Source organism: Triturus cristatus, chromosome 3_2, assembly GCF_964204655.1.
Source record: "Triturus cristatus chromosome 3_2, aTriCri1.1, whole genome shotgun sequence".
NCBI classification, from domain to species: Eukaryota; Metazoa; Chordata; class Amphibia; order Caudata; family Salamandridae; genus Triturus; species Triturus cristatus.
The window spans coordinates 1000863390-1000883548 of record NC_140584.1 but is presented as its reverse complement, the minus strand read 5'-3'; the positions used below and the strand labels follow the sequence as shown (position 1 = coordinate 1000883548).

At 48.1% G+C, this 20159-nt stretch overlaps 1 protein-coding gene across 3 annotated transcripts in view; it reads right to left on the bottom strand.

Moving 5' to 3' along the window:
- Nucleotides 1–20159, bottom strand: part of MMP28 (matrix metallopeptidase 28) — a 496737-nt gene that overhangs the window by 118876 nt on the left and 357702 nt on the right. For all 3 annotated transcript variants that reach the window (XR_014980049.1, XM_085649625.1, XM_085649626.1), the window contains exon 7: nucleotides 3887–4054. Coding sequence is in view for 2 of the 3 variants with exons in the window: in XM_085649625.1 (XP_085505751.1) it covers nucleotides 3887–4054 (168 nt within the window). In the remaining variant the exon portion in view is untranslated. The remainder of the gene's footprint in view (nucleotides 1–3886; nucleotides 4055–20159) is intronic.

Genomic DNA, 20159 nt, shown 5'->3' with positions numbered 1-20159 from the left:
CTCCTGGCAGTCTCCTGGCCTTGTATCTCTTCACTGCCCTTGTCAGTGTTTACCTTTCTTGGCTAACCAGCCTGCGACCACACGTGACTGCTGAAAGGACAGGGCTGTTTTCCGATCTACTGGTCTATACCTCCTGAACCTCCATGTAACTCTATTTAGCCTCAGGGTTTAAAACAGGCTGCAGCGGACTTGGTGCCTTTGAGTTAATTCCTTGTGTTTGAGATGGAAGGAATGTTGGATGTGAACTAATAGAGTTGGTGGAGCCAGTGGAGGAAATGGGTGGAGCCGAAGAAAAGTAGGTGTGGCCTCCCCAAAACTTTTGAGCACCTGCACTTCATATTTTACAAATTAATCACTGGGTATAATGGAGCCCAGGGACGATTCAATCCATAAGTTAAAGTTGTCAGAGGCTATACTGGGGTCGGGGTCACCTAGAGGTTTAGAGTTCGATAAGATAAAGTTGTGGACCAGCCCTCAGGTGAAAGTTTCGCCCATGCTCGGTCCCAGGTCTTTGCAGGTTGAATGTTAGTAGTTGAAGATGACTACTTCCAGTGCATCGGGATTACAAAGTGATCCGACCAACGGACTGGGGAAGGACTATCTACTGAGAGCTTCTCATTATTCGAGAACACTGGATCTAGGATGTGGCCCATATCGTGCATTGAGCTCATGACGTTTTGTGTTAGTTGTAAGGCCTGTAAATTTAGGGCAAGGCTCAGAGCCTCGGCTTTATTGGGGTCCTCTTTATTTTTAAACCACACAGGAGACAGAACTCTTCGTAACGTTGGAGTGCACGTTGTAATCCGCTCAGGGTTTTCGAGATTATCAGCGTGTCATCCGCAAAAATTAGAATGGGGAGCTTTTTTCCAACTAAAACAGGTGCGTCAGTGTGGATAACCCCCATATATAAAAAAGGAGATAAATGCCTGCCTGGCAATCACAGGCCAATAAGCCTCATCGATTCCATACAAAAAGTGGTGGACCGGCTCGATTTGGCCAAGGTTCGGGCCTGGATAGATGAACACCCCATTCTTACCCCTCTCCAGGCAGGCTTCAGGGCCCATATTAGCACAAATGACCAGGTCTTTCGCTTTGTCCTCATATATTGGCAGACAATAATTCTCTGCAAGGGCAGCATGTATGCTGCCTTTATCGATTTCAAATCTGCTTTTGACCTGGTCTCACGGAATAAATTGTGGGAGGTCCTGAAGGAGATGTAGAAGCCACTCAACTTACTTTCCCCGATTGCCCGCCTCCATGAGGGAAATTATGTACAAACCCGCTGGGTGGGAGCCAGGAAACATGACAGATCCTTTCCCTGTACACAAGGGCATCCAGTCAAGGATGTGTGCTGACTCCCACACTGTTCTCCCTCTTTATAAATAGAATCGCAAACTTCCTTGCTGCTATCCACATGGACGCACCTGTTTTAGTTGGAAGAAAGATCCCCATTCTAATTTTTGCGGATGACATGCTGATAATCTCGAAAACCCTGAGCGGATTACAGCGTGCACTCCAACGTTACGAAGAGTTCTGTCTCCTGCGAGGTTAAAAAATTAATGCTGCTAAGACAAAGTTCATGGCCTTCAATCAGCACAGATCCTTCAAGGGGAGAAGGACGATGGATGAACTTCCCCTGGAGCTGGTTGATGCATTTGTCTATCTGGGCATTAAACAATAGAAGGACATGAAGTGGAAGCCACATATAGAAGCCAGCAATTAGCCGGTACACTGAGAAAGGAATTTAAAAAATCTCTGACAAAGCCCCTCAGCCCGGTACTTCAAATTTACAATAGCAAAGTGGTGAGCTCAGTCCTTTATGGGACTGAGCTGTGGGGCCTAGAGAAGATGTCCCAGCTAACAATTGCAGAGAACACGTTCCTGCGTGCAATAACTGGCCTCCCACAGAGTATACCCACCCTTCCCCTAAGGAATGATCTAAGCAGGAGAGCCTTGGTGGATCTTGCCAGGTTATGGCCAATTCTAGAATATGAATATGGTGTAGCTGGAACTGGCTCCATATGTGGACGGTCTAAGGGATATTATCAATATGGATCAATTCCATAAAATCAGGTGGTTGCGAGACTTGAGAGGTCTTTTTAATAAAATGGGCTTATCATATTTGTGGGATTCCCCTTCTACGCCCACATTCCCGTCAAAAGTAATTCTCAAAGAAATTTACTGGGAAATGGTTGCACATGACGAGATTAGGTGCCATGACTCCACTTCCCTCTCGGGTTCCTTTTTACAGATAAAACCACGCCAAAGCCTCAAGCTTTATTGGGATATCATCACAAAGCTATTGGACCGGAAACTATTTCCAACTTAGATCAGGTTCTTTGCCCCTAAAGTGCTTTCCATCCAAATGATCCTCCACTGGTTATAACAAATACCACACATGTATCAAACACGTAGAAACATTTGCATGTGCTGTTTGTAGGAATATGTGTACTAGATCATGTAGCACAGCTCTGCGAATTCTCTGTGCTGACTCATCACCTAGGTATGCAATCCCAGCGGCAAAATTCTTGAGGTGGATGTAGCATATGAGAATTTTTTTCCAATGATGTAGGTGCATGTGGGCTTGATGTGATCTGTGGGGTCCAACATGGTGTCCGACTTGTATGCCTTTACTTTTGCCACGTTATGAAATTCATTGTATAGTGATTACTTTGTCTTTTTGCCATTTTGTATAAACAATTTAACCAAGATTTGAATTTTTGTACTGTTTTTAACGTTTGTATGTGCAATGCTTTTATGACTTGTATAGTCGAATAAAGCTCCTTTTGATTGAGTAAAAGTTTGAATGGCTGGGTGAAATGCTGAAATGTGACATTTGAGAGTTTTGGTAACCTTTTGGAAAAACACACTTATGTTTGCCCTCTAAATCTCCATCACTCTTTTGCTGATCTAAAACTGTCTGCGTTTAAAGCCTATCAGTTGTTAGCAAACACTGTAGTCAACAGGGTATATCTTATAAGGAAGGAATGCCATAAAAAGCATGACACTAAATGCTCTTAGTTTATCCAAGCTGAAAGGCTGCAAGTAGCAATAGCAAGAGAACCCTAACGGGTCTAGGCCTTTTACAGAGGACCAGACATCTGAATAAACATGTTTGCCTGAATTAGTCCATGGAAGGCTGCTTTCATTGTGGTCAGCCAGGCCACAGGAAACAGATCTGTTTACAACTAAACCCTCCAGCTGTCCAGATAGCTAGTGTCCTTCTCCATGTGGAAGAATCAGGATTTGCCTTTGATCCTTCACAGCACTTCGCTGCCAAGGTTTGCACAATACAAATACCTTATGCATACACACATACATATGTTTGTGAATCTGCATGATGAAGTGGAACCTAGATTTGTCTTACAGTTATCACTGAACATATAGCCATTTCTACAGATAGTGATTGTAGGTGCCTAGTAACTGACTGGACTTCAAAATAATAGAGAAAGAAGCAGTGGACCCAGAGAAGTATAGCCAGGAAGTCATACGTCTTACCTGATACAATGGAGAGTGAGATGGTTTTGTAAAAGGGGATTACCTGGAATCTCCAATGGGGGAAAGACAGGGTATAAAAACTCAATAGGGCACCCCAGCAGAAAGCAAATGTAATCTTGTACTGTGGTTCCACCAGACCCAGAGTTACCAACCCTGTTATGGGAACACCCAAGGTTGGGAGATGAACCTTCCAGCATCTTCCAGCTCTTCCTGGGGAACCAGCAGACAGACACACACACACCAAAGAAGAATGAAATACAATTTGGGTAGCTGAATTATAAGGCTGGGGAGTTAAAGAGTTGATTCCTTTTGGCACCAAATTATGATAAACCTTCATACAAGCCTCCACTTACATTCAATGAAACCGTTTTTCGTCTTTCAATCTCACCTTTGAAAAAGTAGAATTTGCCATTGGCCTCTGACACAGCAGCAGCATCCACCATGGCTGGCAGTCCAAGCCATTTCGTTTGTAGCAGCTGTGGCTTGGTAACAGTGCCATCTCTCAAAACTGTCCAGTAGTGGTGTCCTTTGAATACATAAACATTCCGAGCAATATCTGGAAAGAGAAAAAGACAGTGAGTGTGAAAAAAGAGAAAAACTAAGAAAAAGTAAGCTACTTCTAATAATGGTCTGAAAGGGTGCTATATTAATTATGCAAGTTTATTCTTCTGGTTTCACAAAGCAGGCTGATAGGATCCTGGCCCAGAGCTGCTAGTGAGTTTTTTAAAAAAATCTTTATTAAAAATTGTGTTTCTTAATGGAGAGTGATACAGAAGATGGTAATATAATCCCAAAGAAGTGGTTTATGACATGTTCTTTCTATACATAATACTTAGGTCCAGCATGAGTAATCTGGTATCAACGCCCCAGGTGTTATATAATTATTACGCATTATCAAAGATGTAAATTAGAAGCAAACTGATCTGTGGATCTAAAGATTAAACCTGGCGGCACTTTTATGTATTACCACAATATTATGAACAATTTTAAATAATTCAATTTAAGAAATTAAAGAATTTGATATAAAAAAATTGTTTTATGATTAATTTTGGGGGTAAAAAAAGAAAACAGACCTAATTTGACAATTTTGGTCTTTCCTGTTTTTAATCAATCCAAATTAAGTTAATGAGTGAGACTGTGCTATTACACAGGATGCTACAGTTTTGAGGTGTAGATTAATATATGTGTTCAGCTGTTACATCTTCAATAAAGGTCCAGGGAAATACACTTCACTGCAGATTGATTTTCCCCTTATTCCAGGAATGCCCCACATATTACAGTCATCAGTAATCAATGGGCATCAAAATACAGGGGTGCCACCTTATGCCAGCGATGGCCATCAAGAGCCAGTTGTGTGCACATTATGCCAGTGTTTCTCAACTGATGGCAAGGGCTTCCACCCAAGTGTATCATCAGCGTCACCTCCTGTTTGCTAACAGGGCACAAATGCCCACACTCATACACAGAGACTTACATACAAATAACATATCTTATTTGAAATACACATGTTCACTCCTGGGGCATCTTGACGCTAAATAAAAGATGTTTACTGTTATCCAACTCGGTAGTACTCCTTTTATGGACTTCGGAAGGAAGAAAGGATGAGTGAACCTGCTGGGATATAAAGCTGTGACAATGAGGTCAAACATAGATTCTGGAGTGGATGAAATAGCCCACTGAGTCACCACAAGTTGCTAAACAAGGGAAATAATATGCATGAACACAGACGGGTATATACACACACCCATAGGTCTCCTCCTTCTGCAAGGCTTAGTGATGCGGGAAGTGGAACCTAACATTTTCAAATTCAGTTTCCTACAATCTCCAGCCAGGAACAGCTTTCTCTTTTAGCATGCCAGGCTGCTCTTGCACACAGGTGAATGGCAATTCTTGGGTCTGCAAAAGGTGGGCGATCACCATGCAGTTAGGTTACATGTTGATTGGCCATGCTTAGCAGGTGCCGTGATGGCAGTAACATTGTATATGTAATCATGGCAGTGGCCTGACACAGTAAAGGTTGCAGATGTAGTAGGTCAGGCACTACAAGAACAGCCGCTAAGTTGTACAATTGGCTGAGGGGCTTTGGGAAACAGGAGCAAACTGCTGTGTAACAGTTGGAGCCACTCCTAGTGGATTGAAAAATAACCCATTTTTCCCACTCAAAACAACATGTTTGAACTGAGCAGGTGTGCTGTAACACTCACAGCATTACACATACATTTTGTTTTTTCAGCTGGTGTCAGTCATTGGAATTAAAGCAGTGCAGTATTGTTTTTTGAGTGTGCATTAGGCAGCACTACACAGTTCCATCTCTAATCGGTGTCAGGCTCGAACATTTGGTAGAACTCCAACTCCTTGCCTGTAACGGCAGTTCTCCTGACATCTATAGGACATCGATAGTTTTCTGCAGAATAGGATTTTAAAGAACATAGGCAAACAAAATGGTCTGGTTCACATTAAAACCTGAGATCAAATTTGGGAAGAAAGAGAGGTGAGTTGTATCGCAGTGGAACTTAGTGTAAGGCTCCTGGAAACACAAAGTTTGGCTCTGAGTAGCCATACAAGCCTACTAGGTAGCTATTAGGAAAGGAGCATTTCAGGACAGGAGTTGTAGGGAACCCTTCTGTATGGATTTGAATGGCGAGCTATTAGATTATACAGAGCTACGTAAAGCTCCAAAGACTGCATGGCTACCTAACCGAGGGAAAACCTTTTACAACCTGCCAAGAATTCTTTTATTACAGGAGCAATGGACCTAGACATCTGAAAAGGGCTTTATCTGTAAGCAGTCATAGCTGCAAGCAGTACCTTCATGGATGAGCTGCGTAGGTCTAACTTGTGCAGATGTCACAAATATGACAAAACTGCTATTGTCTGGCATGTGAGTGGGTTTATGTTCCCCCTCCAAATCCAGCACATTTTTGTTTCGAGGATGAAGGCCAACATGGCTGATGGACATTTTGCCTGTTCTACAATATTTTGGAAGAATCAAATGCTGCTAATGATTGTAGGTAGGCACGGGGGCACGTGGCCAGCCAGCCAACATGGCAGACGCGAGCTGCTAGAGCTCCGCTAGTGAACCCTCGATTATCCTGCCTAAACCCCGCAATCCCACGCCATCCTAGCACAGCCGGGACACAAATGTGCGGCTGAACTGCGGTAGCCCACAATCGCGGTCTTACAAAGGCAGAAAAGACGTGGCGAGCCGTAATGACGGACACCTTAGGACATGGCAGTGACACAACCGCAGGTGGCGAGGCGCCGGAACCAGCAAGCACAGCCCAGAAGCCATGGACTTGCGACAACAGCGCTGCCCAGACAAGGAACGTTCCACAAACTGACAATTGCCACTGAGGCAGCGTAACCTACCGTCCAGGCCCTGATAAATTTAGCGCCAAAGCAGGACGGTGGACGTCTGAGGCCCGCACGCACCCAGTGTGCCTGACACATTAGGGAAGCTGCGGCCCGGCACCTCTGTGAGAGGAGTCGCTGCTCGCAGAAGGAAGAAGACAGCACGTGAGAAAGAGCACCTGTACCGCAGCCGAAAAGAGCACTGCATCAGGCCCAAGGTGAGCGGGATCTCCCCATCCCCCTTGCCCCCTTTCTCTCGCCCGGCGGCGTGTGTGATCGGCCAGGCCAGGGTGTAGAAACTGGGGGAGGCCTCACACATTACCGGGCAGCGGAAGCACCGCTGTGAAGCACGAGTGGGTGCGTCGCGTTTAAGTCTGCCGGGTGGTTGCTTTGCCTGCTTGCTCCTGTGGTGTCTGCAGCTTCGCCCCTCACTCCTCACTGTCTCAGTCAAGGATTTTCCTTGCGCTGCGGGGTTCTTGTTGCCTGCATGTGTGAGGGGGCAAAGAAAAGGGGTAAAAGGACGTTTTCCACCTCTGTGTTAGCGCCTCGGCACGTTGAAGATTGCGCCCTACATCACGTGATTGCGGCCTGGTCCCGAATTGACCCTCGGCCCCAATGGTTGTCAGAACCAAGAGGAACAGTGTTATGCGGGGCTCCGGGGCTGGTTCCATCCCAGGCCGTGAGGGGAGAGGAGCGAGTGATTCCCCTTGCCTGCCCAGCGGCGAGTGTAACTCGCTTGATCACAAGGAAGAGGCCTGAGGCGCCCACAAGTGTGCAGGCAGGCCCGCAATAGTATCACAGGGGAGCAAAGAGACGTCGCAGGCCCACCCCGCGCCTGGCACGGGGGTCGGATCGGACCCAGGGCGTGGTAGTGAGGGGTAGAGGAAGCACCCCAAAGAGAGACAGGCACGAGCAGAGGACGCGGGTGAGGACGCGTCTGGCCGGAGCAACACAAGGCACACGATCTGTCCCACCTGTGCAGGGGCGAACATAACGCACTAGGCTGGCAAGCAGAGGCCCGAGGCACCCGCAAGCATGCAGGCGACTTGACGCAGCCCCCAATAGAGGCAGTGAGGTGGTACAGGTCCATCCCGCGCTGGGCACAAGGGTCAGATTGGGCACAGGCCGCGGTAGTGGAGGGTGGAGAAAGTAACCGGAGGAACGACAAGCCGGCGCACACACTCTGACCACAATCCCCAAACACTGCAACTCACCTGGGAACCTGAACATTCCCAGCCCCCACATGGAGACTCCAAACTGCAGCACTAGAAGACCCAGCATTCTGCTCATCCTTAGGAACAGCGCTCCTCGAATATTTTGAGGTCAACGAAGGCGCAGTAAGAGACACACTAGTGGAATGGGAAGCTTTTAAGGTCGCAACAAGGGGACTCTGCTTGGGAGCAACCTGGAACATATGTAGGCAACTGTCCGCTGCCCTCAGTAAAATAGAAACACAGACTCTGCTATACGAAACAGATGGGGAGGGCAGGGGGAGAAGCGCACATCGACTAGACACGCTGCACACAGAGCACGCCGAGCTGATAGAACGCCTTTGTTATAACTAAACAACAAGAGAGGGAGAGAAGCTACTGGAGCCACTCTTGATCCCCCTGGAATGTATTAATCAAACAACAAAAGAGTGAATCCTGAAACGGAAACAGGCTAGCAACAAAGTACTCACTGTGTTTTAAAAGAACCCTCACCAACCTAGTTGGTGACATGCTTCATCATTGGGTTCCCACCAGAGAGGCCAAGTGCCTCTCCGGTGTGCTACAACGCCTGAATTACAGCGGAGCTAGATTTTGTGAAGTCAGTGCAAGTTGTAAATGGTGTAGGGAGTGAAGTTAAAATGGTGTCGTAGTTTAATCCAAAAGTAATTTTAATGGTGGAAAACTGGACACAGTTAAAAAGGTGCGTCGGATGTGTTAAAACTGGCTTTAATAGACCAGTTACATCCTAGTGTACGTGAAAATGGTTAATATATTTCTGCTTCTTAAAATATTAGGCGAAGCATTCGTCAGGACCTAAGAGGACTACCACGGCGGTATGCGCTCGCTAAGGCGCACCCTAACCTGTGGAGTCTGGGACCGCTTAAACTCATGGTTCTCAACTGGCCTTCAGGATTTCTGAAAGCTTTGATCTGTGAAGTATAGATTAACCTCACAACATGAGTTCTGGTGGGGTGCGGGACTTGTAGTCAAACTTTCGTCAAAGCCTGCCGCCCGCTGGACACCTGCCTGTACAAACCTTTGTTATCACACCTACAACGCCCATACGGCTCGCACACACTCCACCACCTATCGGGTAGGCAGACTTGTGGCCTGGCTAATTCATCAGGACCACGCCTGCAAACCGATAGGTGCACTGCGCACTAGCACAGGGCTCCTAATACACACAAAAAGTGACATCCACACAGCACTACACCCGGCTGTATCAATCTCAAGGCCGCTGTGATACACAAGCCCTAACAGCCTTTTTACAACTACCTGAGGCAACACCGCCACATAATGAGACGCTAAACGAGCCAGTCTTGCTGGAGGAGATTAAGGCGGCAATATCGTCCCTGGCCATGGGGAAAACTATGGGGCCTGACGGACTCCCGGCGGAGTACTACAAGGCGTACCCGGTATCGCTAACACAGCCTCTGTAGAAGCAGGACAGCTCCCTCCTTCCCTGCGAGAAGCGCACTTAATATCCCTACTCACCTGATAGGGACCCCACAGACATGAGCTTCTATAGGCCCCTCACCCTACTCAACACCGACTATAAATTATTAGCAAAAGTCCTGGCAGACAGGCTTGCACAAGTAGTCCCCACTCTGGTCCACGCAGATCAAAAAGGCTTTGTTTCATCTCATAACCTGCGCCGCTTCTTTCTGGTCATAGCCTATTCCACATGCACATGGGCAAGAGTGGGCTGCCTCATACTCGATCTTGAGAAGGTTTTTGACTCCCTAGAATGGGACTATACGTTCGCAACCATCGCAAAATACAAACTAGGCCCCACTTTCCTAAAACACATATCACCATACAATACCTGCACGTCATGGAACAGGGCAGACACCTTACGCAGTGGTTTGCAGCCTCTCAGACAACACGCAGTGATCAGTCTAGTCCCCCTCCGACACAAGTGGGAACACAATTTGGGTCGGCAATTCACAGACACAGAATAGGCGCAGGTGCTGGCCAGTCCAGGGAAGATTTCCAGAAACATGATATTCAGGCAAATACAATAATACATCACCCAGAGGGAGTATTTCACGCCCGATAAAATCAACAGATATTTCAACCGTGCCTGTCCCAGATGCGCTACCCTTGATGCCGATCTCATACATATGCTCTGGAGCTGCACCAGCCACAGCGCATATTGGAGGGAAGTAGCGGTTACACTCCATAACTGCACCGAGCACGACATAGCATTCGACTGGCCGACATACTTGTTACACAAATTCCGCAGAACGCGTAACACTAAGGTAACCTCCAATTTCCTGGACCTAGAAATAGTAGCAGCCAAAAGATCATCAGAAAATGGAAGGCGACCACCCCCCCCCCACGCATACAAGCATGGAGGCATTCCACACTTGCATGGGCCAGTGCAGAAAGCGATCCGACGTGAAGAAACCATGGATTTAAGGAAAATATCGAGATTCGCCAACTGGGACGCAATCCTGACAGCGCTGCAGCAGAGCGCAGATCCACCAAACCCGACCTCACAGGCGACCAACCCGATGGAGTGACACTGCGCACGCGACCCGTGCGTCCATACTACCCAAAGGCACTCAGAGTGACCAAATAATACACAACCACGCTCCAACACACGATCTCACCAAGAGCCAAGTAGCAGGGCAACAGGCGACGGCAGAATAAGCGATACACACACACAGACAGATAAATGGTATTCTCCAACTCAGCTCCTAGTTTTATGTTCACTTCCCCCAGTTATCAATTGCACTACTCATCGTGGTCATCTAAACGGTACCAGCCTCTACATGTTACTCATCACACAATAAAAACAATGGTAGTCCAGTTATTTCTGATGTATGCTATGAGTCTTATCAAGCGCAATTCCTGGGCGCCACTGCATAGTAATACCCACGGTATAAGCAACTGTGACACTGTAAATGCTAAAAAGCGCATATGATGTAACAAGGCAGATGCTACTGAACGCTAATGTATGATGTGCCAATTGTTGTTACAAATGGAAAAACAATCAAATAATTAAAAATATATATATATATAGTTAGGCACCATGCTGTCATTTTGAACAATGCCATGAATGGCCCCCAGATCTGGTTTGCATAGCAAAGTCTTGCAAGATCTCTCGGTCATATAAATAAAACCAATGTACGAGACACCTCGACCACACAGGTGCAATCAAGTTCATTATAACTTAGAACATCTTATTTTGAACAAAGTTGATGGAATCTAAGGAACTGATGGAAAATTGTAAATAAAGTATCCCTGACCACTTGATCAAAAAGAAACTAACCACCAGTACGGATTCATGGTATCTTGATGTCAAATCTCAGAGGTGGCTGTAGAGCGCACCTCTTACACACCCCACCAATAAAAAAATGGTTCTCTTGCAGGATGATTTAGCAGGATGAGCCATGCAGTTACCTGTTCAGGGGCGGAGTTTTTGCTCTTTAGATTCGTCTGGCACACCTCCGCTCCTGCATCGTAATTCTGGTTTCTGGAGACTCCTGAAGACGCAATGCTAACTGTAGCACAGAGACGGGATTTGTAGGAACAGCTGGGCGCCATGGCAGTGGCGGCACAATGAAGCTCTCTGCTGGCAAGATCCAGAAATTTCAGAGCTCCTTCAGTGCATAGCAGGAGGGATCCCTGCAGCAGGACAGCTGGCTTATGAGACCAAAACACCAGTATGCAATGCTGGCTGCAGAGATAGTCAGAGACTATGAAGGGCTGCCAGTGCAGATGGAGCATGGGGGCCTAGAACGAAGGAAGGAAGATGGCTAGTGCTGGGGTTAGAGACAGATGCTGACATCATAGTACTTTTACAGCCATCATTAACCAAACAAATGTTTGGGTACGTGATGGCAGACAATCTAAAGGTACTGAAGGAGGTGAGGTATGGAAAAAGTGGTGGGGGTGATAAGAGACTCAAGAGCACAGATTATGGGAGAAATAATAATGGTGAACGTAACAGTTTAAATAATTCCAGCGTATCCCTTCATCCGTTCCCCACAGAAGGTAGGTGGCAACGAAAAGTTCTAGCTACATAGTCAGATTTTGGCTATATGCTTCATTTTGACAAAAGGTTTGTTCAAGTTGTGGCTCTTGGTAAATTTGAGGCCTTAGGCACACACCCTAAGGAGAACAAAGAATCAGCTTCATCCCTAGTACATTAAGTTATCCAGCTGAAGTGAGGCAGGGTCAGTTTTTTTTTACAAGGCAGAGTAAGACAAGTTTTTTCTAGACAGAGTAAGGTCCTCCCTCTTAGTGACTAGCGGCAAAGGAAATCACTGATGCAAGCTACCGCAACCTGTTCATCATCAAACAGAGGGATGGAGAATAAAAATGGTAAAGGAGGGTGGACCGAAAGAACTAGTTACTACGAGTAACGCTCTTTCTAGTAGAGAGTCTATCCAACCACAGACTCCTCACCTTTTAAATACACCCCAGGCGTCAGACTGGATCCAGAAACTTTTGAGCAATACCTCTGCACACCGGTTCAGTGGCACCGCGCAGCTCTGCACTGACACAATTACACTCTGGAAACAACATGCAGGTAATATATAGCTGCCACTCCAGAATGTTGACATTAGTTGCTTTTGAGGCTGTTTGCACCCCGTAAATTGGCTTTGACCAGTGTGCAGATGCCTAGACTTGGGATCCTATTAATGGACAGGATCCAGTTCACAGAACGGGGAAGATGGGAGGGTCAGTGAGGAAACTGCAGTTAGATAAGAGTCTCTACCAGAAAAAGCACTGATGAAAGTAAGTTCCTTATTCTTCTGATAGACTTCTAACCACATATTCCTCACCTCTTGAATAGATACCAGAGCTTTAGCTAGTAGGAGGGCGGCACAACCAAGTGTAGGACCGAGCAGGCAAAATGCTCCTCTCAGTGAACCGGACTGTCTGGACAGCAGTGCTTTGTAAACATATGGAGCGATGCCAACTTATCTGACTAACAGATGTCCAGGACAGGAACTCCACGTGCTATTGTGCTGGTGCTGCTTTGGCCCTCATGGACCTTCTGGAGGCTGCTTTTTGGATTCTGCATAGTTGATCTTGATGCAGAGTATGGTGCAATGGGAGTGGGTCCTCTTATGCATAACCTTGCCTTTATTTTGCTCCAGTGAACCCCACAAAGAGCTGATTGTCCATCTGTTGTTCTTTGGTATGACCGTAGTAAAAGCTCAATGCTCTTTTGGGGTCCAAGTGATGGATTCTATCCTCTCCCTTAAGAGTGGTGAGGCAGAGCATAGAATGCTAGTGGCGTGATGGTTTGACCAACGTGGAATGGAATTACAACATTCAGTAACAAGGATTCTAGAGTCCGCAGAACCAGTTTGTCTGGGAAGAAGGTTGTGTGGGGTGGGTTTAAACAGACAGCCTAAAGCGCACACACTCACCGTATCGAGGAGATGGCAACCAGGAACACTGTCTTGAGGGTGAGGATCCGCAAGGGACAGCTGCAAAGTGGCTCAAGGGGAGTGCACATTAAATATGTGACGATCAAGTTGAGGTCCCACTGAGGCATGATTAAAATAGAGAGGGAGAAACAAGTGTTGGAGACCTTTCATAAAAAGCATCACAACCGATTACTTAAATAATAAGGGCTAGTGAAGGATACACAAAAAGGCCGAAAGGTACTCCTTACCTGTGCCCCACTAAACTACAAACTTGTTCCAAGAACAGGCATATGCAGCTTTTGTCAAGGGACGCCTGGCTGTCAAGATGACGTCAAAAACCTCTGGAGGGAGAGGCAGCACCTTGATGGAAGCCAAGGACGCCCTCAGACGAGGTCGCAACAGCGCTGGCTCGGGGTGATGGAGCACAATGGGTACCTTGTCCTCCATAGGCACCTTGTCCTCCATCGCCGATGGAATCGGCATCAGCATCAGCATCAGCTTCAATGCTCTGGAAACTGGTGCAGAGCGTAACATAGCATAGCACCAGAGGCGGAGTGAGAATGGAACCTAGAGGATGCCCAGTGGTGGATTTAAAGGGTCCAAGTGGGCCTGAGTGTGAATCTGCTGGCAGTAATCCAGATCGAGGGCCTCTTGGCTCCTAGGGGCCCAAAAGCACACTAAAGGGAGTCGGTAAGGATCCATAGAGTCGGAGTATGGCCTCGCGGATCTCTTTGTTCTAACTTGGTGTCCCACTAGCACAGCAATCCCGGCTGTGCGTAGACAAGTTACAGGATAGGCCTAGATGTTGATCGACTTCAGGAGCTAAATTGAGAGGCATGACAATGCCCTCATGCCTGCTCAGGATTAAATAGCGGGAAGGTAGAGTCCTACTTGTATTTTTTTGCGTTTTTTTCTTGGACTTACCTGAAGACTTCAAGCACAATGATGGCTGACCTCAGGAGGGACTTACAGGGTTTAAAACTTGTTTTGCGAGGTGACATTTTTCTTGCACGCTGAATTTTCTGCAGTTAGTAGTCCATCAGAAGAAAATTTTACTTACCATCAGTAACAATCTTTCTGGTGGATACTCTATCTACCTGCAGAATGCTTAAATTTGAATATCCAACTTATCTGCCTAACAGATGTCCAGAATCTGACAAACTTCTGCATTTCGGTGTCAGATGTTGAGACCGGCGCCCTACCATTCGTTCTCCTCTGTTTTTGCCACAAATTTCAAAACTTAGTTTTAAAGAGTGATAATTGTACAGTGGTGCATTGTGTAACTAAATTGGCATCTTATTATACTGGGTAATAACACTTTCTCCAGAAGGAGCGAATAGTGGGAGGATTGGTGAGGAATCTGCAAGTATATAGAGTACCTGCCAGAAAGATTGTTACGGAAGGTAAGGAACTTTTTCATCTGAAACGTACTCTGCCTGCAGATTTTTCACCACTGAGTAGATTCCAAAGCAATCCCCAAAGGAGAAGGGTCTCGAGAAAGATTAAACTAGGAAAGGTTGGAGCACAGAACAACTGTTCCTTTTCACTTCGAAATCCAAACAATAGGGCGGCGTGGCTACGCGCTGCAGCGTGATGGACGCAAAATAGAGTAGCTCCCGGTCCCTCGCCTAAACACCAACGATCCGATCACATAATCCGTACTCCGAGCAGGGGTAAAGCCACCAGGAGCAGTCAAGACTCGACCGAGCCTGAAATTGAGTCCGCCGAGCCAGTGTTGGGGGAGTTGTGAGCTCTGTTGCTCGCTGCCTCCCAGGAGCAGAAAACCGGGATCTGCCGTGACTGCCAGGTCCGAGGAAGACGTGTGAGCAAGCGGCCGGCGCGCCACTCAACACTGCGGCCTGAGATCACGTCCCGAGTGGAGGGAGAAATATCGGCGAAAGGGTGGTGCCCACCCCCCCAGCCGTGGAATTCGCCGAAGAGTGGCGTGAGGCCCCCCCCCCCCCCAGAGCCCATACTGCGGTGAGTCCCCCGGTCCTGCAAGATCGTACGGAGGGCAGTGAGCGCATCCCCGCAGAACCATGGCCCGACCTCCCGGAGCGGTGATCTCGGCGGGCAGAGTCGGCCATGGTTGTGGTTGGTAGAGGGACCCCCACAATGCCAGAAGACCCCGTGCGTCCCCAAGTGTGTGGGTTACATTTCAGCGATACCACCGGCCACCACGGAGCGGCGTGATATTCCTATGCAGTCTGAGTCCCGTGCGGCCTGCATAGTGAAGGTGGACCCAGCGCATGGTAGACCCCAGTGACAGGGGTGCACCCCATTGATCAGATCGCCGGTGTGAGGAGCTACGAACGCATACTCCAGGGTGAGAATAGGGGGCCCTCGCCCAGGACACCCCCCAACGACGAGAGAAAGAGGTGGCGCTTGTACGAACAGTCCGCTCTGGTTTTTCCTGGAGTGCTGCAGTGGGGGGGGACACATCCTTTATCCTCTGACACCTTCTGACCCGGAGTCAACAAAGTATTGGGTGTTCGCCCCTTCCCACCCCCACCCACATACAATAGCGACGAGGGCCACGGCCTATGCCAGCGTGATCCAAAAGTTAAGGGCCGGAGAAGAGAACTCCTCGGGGTGGAGCGCGATGTCGGGCGGGAGATGACCAAAACCTATGCAGCAGTACAAGCTGGACCTATATACTTGCCCAAAGGGAGCTATGCCCAAGCACCTCTCCCAGGATAGGCCTGCAGGGGGGGTCGGTGGGAGACCTACCCGAGCTTACCCTAAAAGATGTCATGGAGGCGATCACCGGGGTGAGAACATCCATGGAACAGAGGACAGATGCAATCACAGTTGAGCTGACACTCATCAGAGCAGACCTCACCAAAATGAGCGAAAAGGTTAAACAATTGGAGGTAACCTCGACTAGTCTCGTCAATGACGTCTCGCAACTCCAGAAAGAAATCCAAGAACTGAAAACCTTTCGAAAATTCGCTGAGAACAAGCTGGATGAATATGAGGGGAGCACCAGACGAAATAACGTACAAATGATTGGGGTGCCGGAGAAAGCGGAGGGACAGGCAGCAAATCTCTTTGTTGAGGATCTCATACTCAACCATCTACGCCCTAAGGGCCTGTCGCAATTATTTGTGTTTGAAAGGGCCCACAGAGTCCCGGGGGGGCGTCCGAAGCCTGGCGCCCCTCCCCCTCCTATTCTGGCCAGACTGTTTAACTTCTGTGACCGGGAGGGGATATTACAGAGTGCCAGGATTGCGCCACTGCTCAAGTATGATAATGCAGTCATCTCTTTCTTTCTAGACTTTACTCAAGCCGTACATAAACAGAGGCGATCCTTTCTTGTGGCCAAGAAGAAACTCAGAGATAAAGGACTGAAGTATGCAATGCTATTCCCAGCTTGTCTTCGGGTTGAAGCAGATGGAAAGGCCCAGTTTTTCGATCATCGGGAGGCAGTGGCGGATTGGCTGGAGGGTTGGAGAGACGCAAAGGAACATAATGCTCGCTGACACAATCTGTATGGACCTTTGACTACGAGGCCGTCCCTGACTCTGTGAGCCATAACTTTTGTTTCGCCCTTTGCCTAGAGCAGAGATACTGAGTGATAGATGGCAGCTGCGGTGTCCTAGAGAACTTTGGCTGGTCGAGGCGTCCCATGTGTCCTGCCTCTATAGACACTGGTGACTGCCCCGCTCGGGTAATAAACTTTGTTTTCGGAAGATGGTGGTTGGGCGGAGGGATGGAGCAACTCTTCCCACATTTAGCTACTGTTAGTTTATAAGTTGGGCGACAGACTCTCTGCAAAGTTGATCTCATGGGCAGTTTCAGGCTCAGAGTGCAGGGAAGCAGGGCGGGGGGCGGCCGGGTTGGTTTCACTCGTTATAGTTAAATCGGCAACGACTGTTATTAGGCGCATGAAGGTGGTCTTACAAATGAAGAATCGTCATGGGTACACACTGGGATAAGAGTTTGAAATTACTGAGCTGGAACGTGAACAGACTCGGAGACAAGGTGAAACGCACTTTAGTCCTTCAGTACCTCAAACGCCCCTCCCCAGATGTAGTGCTCCTCCAGGAGTCGCACCTGGTTGGTAGCACTTGTAAAGCGCTAAACAGATGGGGGTATAGGCTGATGGCCCATTCCGCCTTTACATCCGGTTCCAGGGGAGTGGGTATCCTGGTAAAAAAACTCCTTCCCCCTTTTCCATACAGTCTACGCGCTCAGATGAGTGGGGCAGATACATCGCTATCATGGGACAGTGGGAGAGGAACAAACTAACCTTAATATCGGTCTATGTCCTAACTGAAATACAGAGCCAAATGTTCACAGACCTGGGTTTACTCCTGCTCTTGGTTCCTGAGGGTCTCTTACTGATGGGAGGAGATTTCAACGATGTGGCCTCCGGCTCCTTGGACCGCCACCCTGCGACATAGCCCCCTCGCGTCGCTGGCTCCCTGACTTCCTGGAGGCCCTAGGCCTCTTGGATGTATGGAGGGCGTTCCATCCAGACCTCATCCAACATACCTTCTTCTCGGAGGTGCATAATAGCCTTTCCTGAATTCACTACCTCCTTACACCAGCGTCTCAACTCACCCACATCCAGGAAGTCGGACATTTGGCGCAAGGTATCTCTGATCATTCCTCAGTATGGGTCAGGTTGGTCCTTGGAGACACGCGGGTAGGAAGGGTCGAGCCTATCAGTCCATGGTTCCTACGGAACCCGGTGGTTCGCAAAGAGCTATTACAAGCCATGGACCACTACTTTCAAGAACACCAGGGTTCCGTAGAATCCCCCCAAACATCATGGGAAGCGTTCAAATCGGTAATCAGGGGGCAGGCTCTTTCCCTGATTGCTGGAGTCAGGAAAGAAAAACAAAAAGATCTGGAGACTGTAGACAACAAGATCCTACTGTTGGAGGGGAGCCTTAGTGACGAAGTGACGAAGTGACTCAGGAAAAGCTACACTTCTTGCAATTGAAGAGAGACAAATATAAAGGTATCGCCACTGACAGGGCCAGAACATGGGGAAGGGTGAGGGACGGTAGAGTGTATGAGTGGGGCGATAAAGCTGGTAAGCTGCTGGCCTGGCTGGTCAAAAAAGAAAGGGCCGATAGACTTGTCCCAGAGCTGACAGACGAGGCAGGCGGAACAATCACAGATCCCCTAAAAATTGCTAGTGAGTTCGCCGCGCACTATAGCGCGGTATATCAATCGCGCACAACCTTTCTCGAGGAGGATTCCCTGGATCTCCTTCGAGATATCCGCCTCCCTGCCATCTCTGAAGAGGATAAGAGTTTCCTGGAAAGCTACATCACTAATGATGAAATAGCTCAGGCAATCAGGAACCTCCGGTCGGGCAAGGCTCTAGGTCCTTATGGCCTGCCGATCAAACTGTATAAACTATGACCAGACAAAATAGCCCTGCATTTAAGAAGAGAGTGGGAGGGTGGGGTCGCTCCCATCAGACCAGCGGCTTGCATTGTTGGTCATGATACATAAAGAGGGTAAACCTAGAAATAAATGTGCCTTCTACAGACCCATCTCCCTGCATAATGCAGAACCTAAACTCCTGGCCAAACTCTTGGCCACCCGACTGACTCAGGTGATTAGCAATCTGGTGCACCCTGATAAATCGGGCTTTATGCCCCACCAAAATACAGCCCTAAATCTACGTAGAGTACATGGAGTGCTGGGTAGGGTTGACACCATCCAAGAGGCGGCCGTGATTGTGTCCCTAGACACCTCAATTTTGTTTGACACTATCGAATGGCCATACCTTCTCGCTGTCCTTACCAAAATGGGATTTGGGCCCGTTTTCACAGCATGGGTTCAGACTCCTCTAGTCATGGCCATTGGCGCAGGTGGTGGTCAATAATAAACTATCGGACATATTCGAACTGAGTCATGGTACCCGCCAGGGGTGTCCGCTGTCGTCTCTGCTTTTTGCCTTTCCCTGGAGCTGCTGGTGGCTTGGATCCGAAGAGACCGAGTGATACGAGGGCTATGGTGGTCAGCGGATTGGGAAGACCGCATCTCGCTATATGCAGATGATATTCTCCTCTACCTAGCCTCCCACAAAATGTCCATTAGATGTGTATTAGACATCTTCACAACCTTTGGTAGATACTCTGGCTACTCGATCAACTGGAGTAAGTCTCTCATGTATGTTCTTAGAGGTGACTCCCCCGCCCTACCCAGGGACTGCCCTATGCAAACCATTAGGGATGGCTTTCGCTACCTTGGAATCTTCGTCACCGTGGACTCTAAGCTCCGTTTTGAGAGAAACTTGCTCCCGCCTTTGCTGAGACTGAGGCGAGATATCGTCAGTTGGAAGGCACTCCCACTCTCATTGCTGGGCAGGGCAGCCTTATTTAAAATGATGTCTTTGCCCCGTTTCCTATATGCCCTGCAAAATTACCCGGATCTGGTCCCTGCGAGATACTTTAGGGAAATTGAGGGCTTGCAAAGGGAGTTGCTATGGGATGGGAGGCCCCGGATAGCTCTAAACAAATTGGTCTTCAATTTGTATGATGGCAAAATAAGTCTCCCTGACGTCAAGAAATACTATTGTGCTTCCCACCTCGCCGCCATCAATCATGGCACCTATCGCAGGCCTGATGATCCAGGATATACCATGGACAGATGGCTGCTGCCTGGCGGGGACTATAACAGGGCACTGTATTCGAACCCTAGGAAATTCCCTTTAACTGGTCCGACCAAACACACTGTCCAGGCC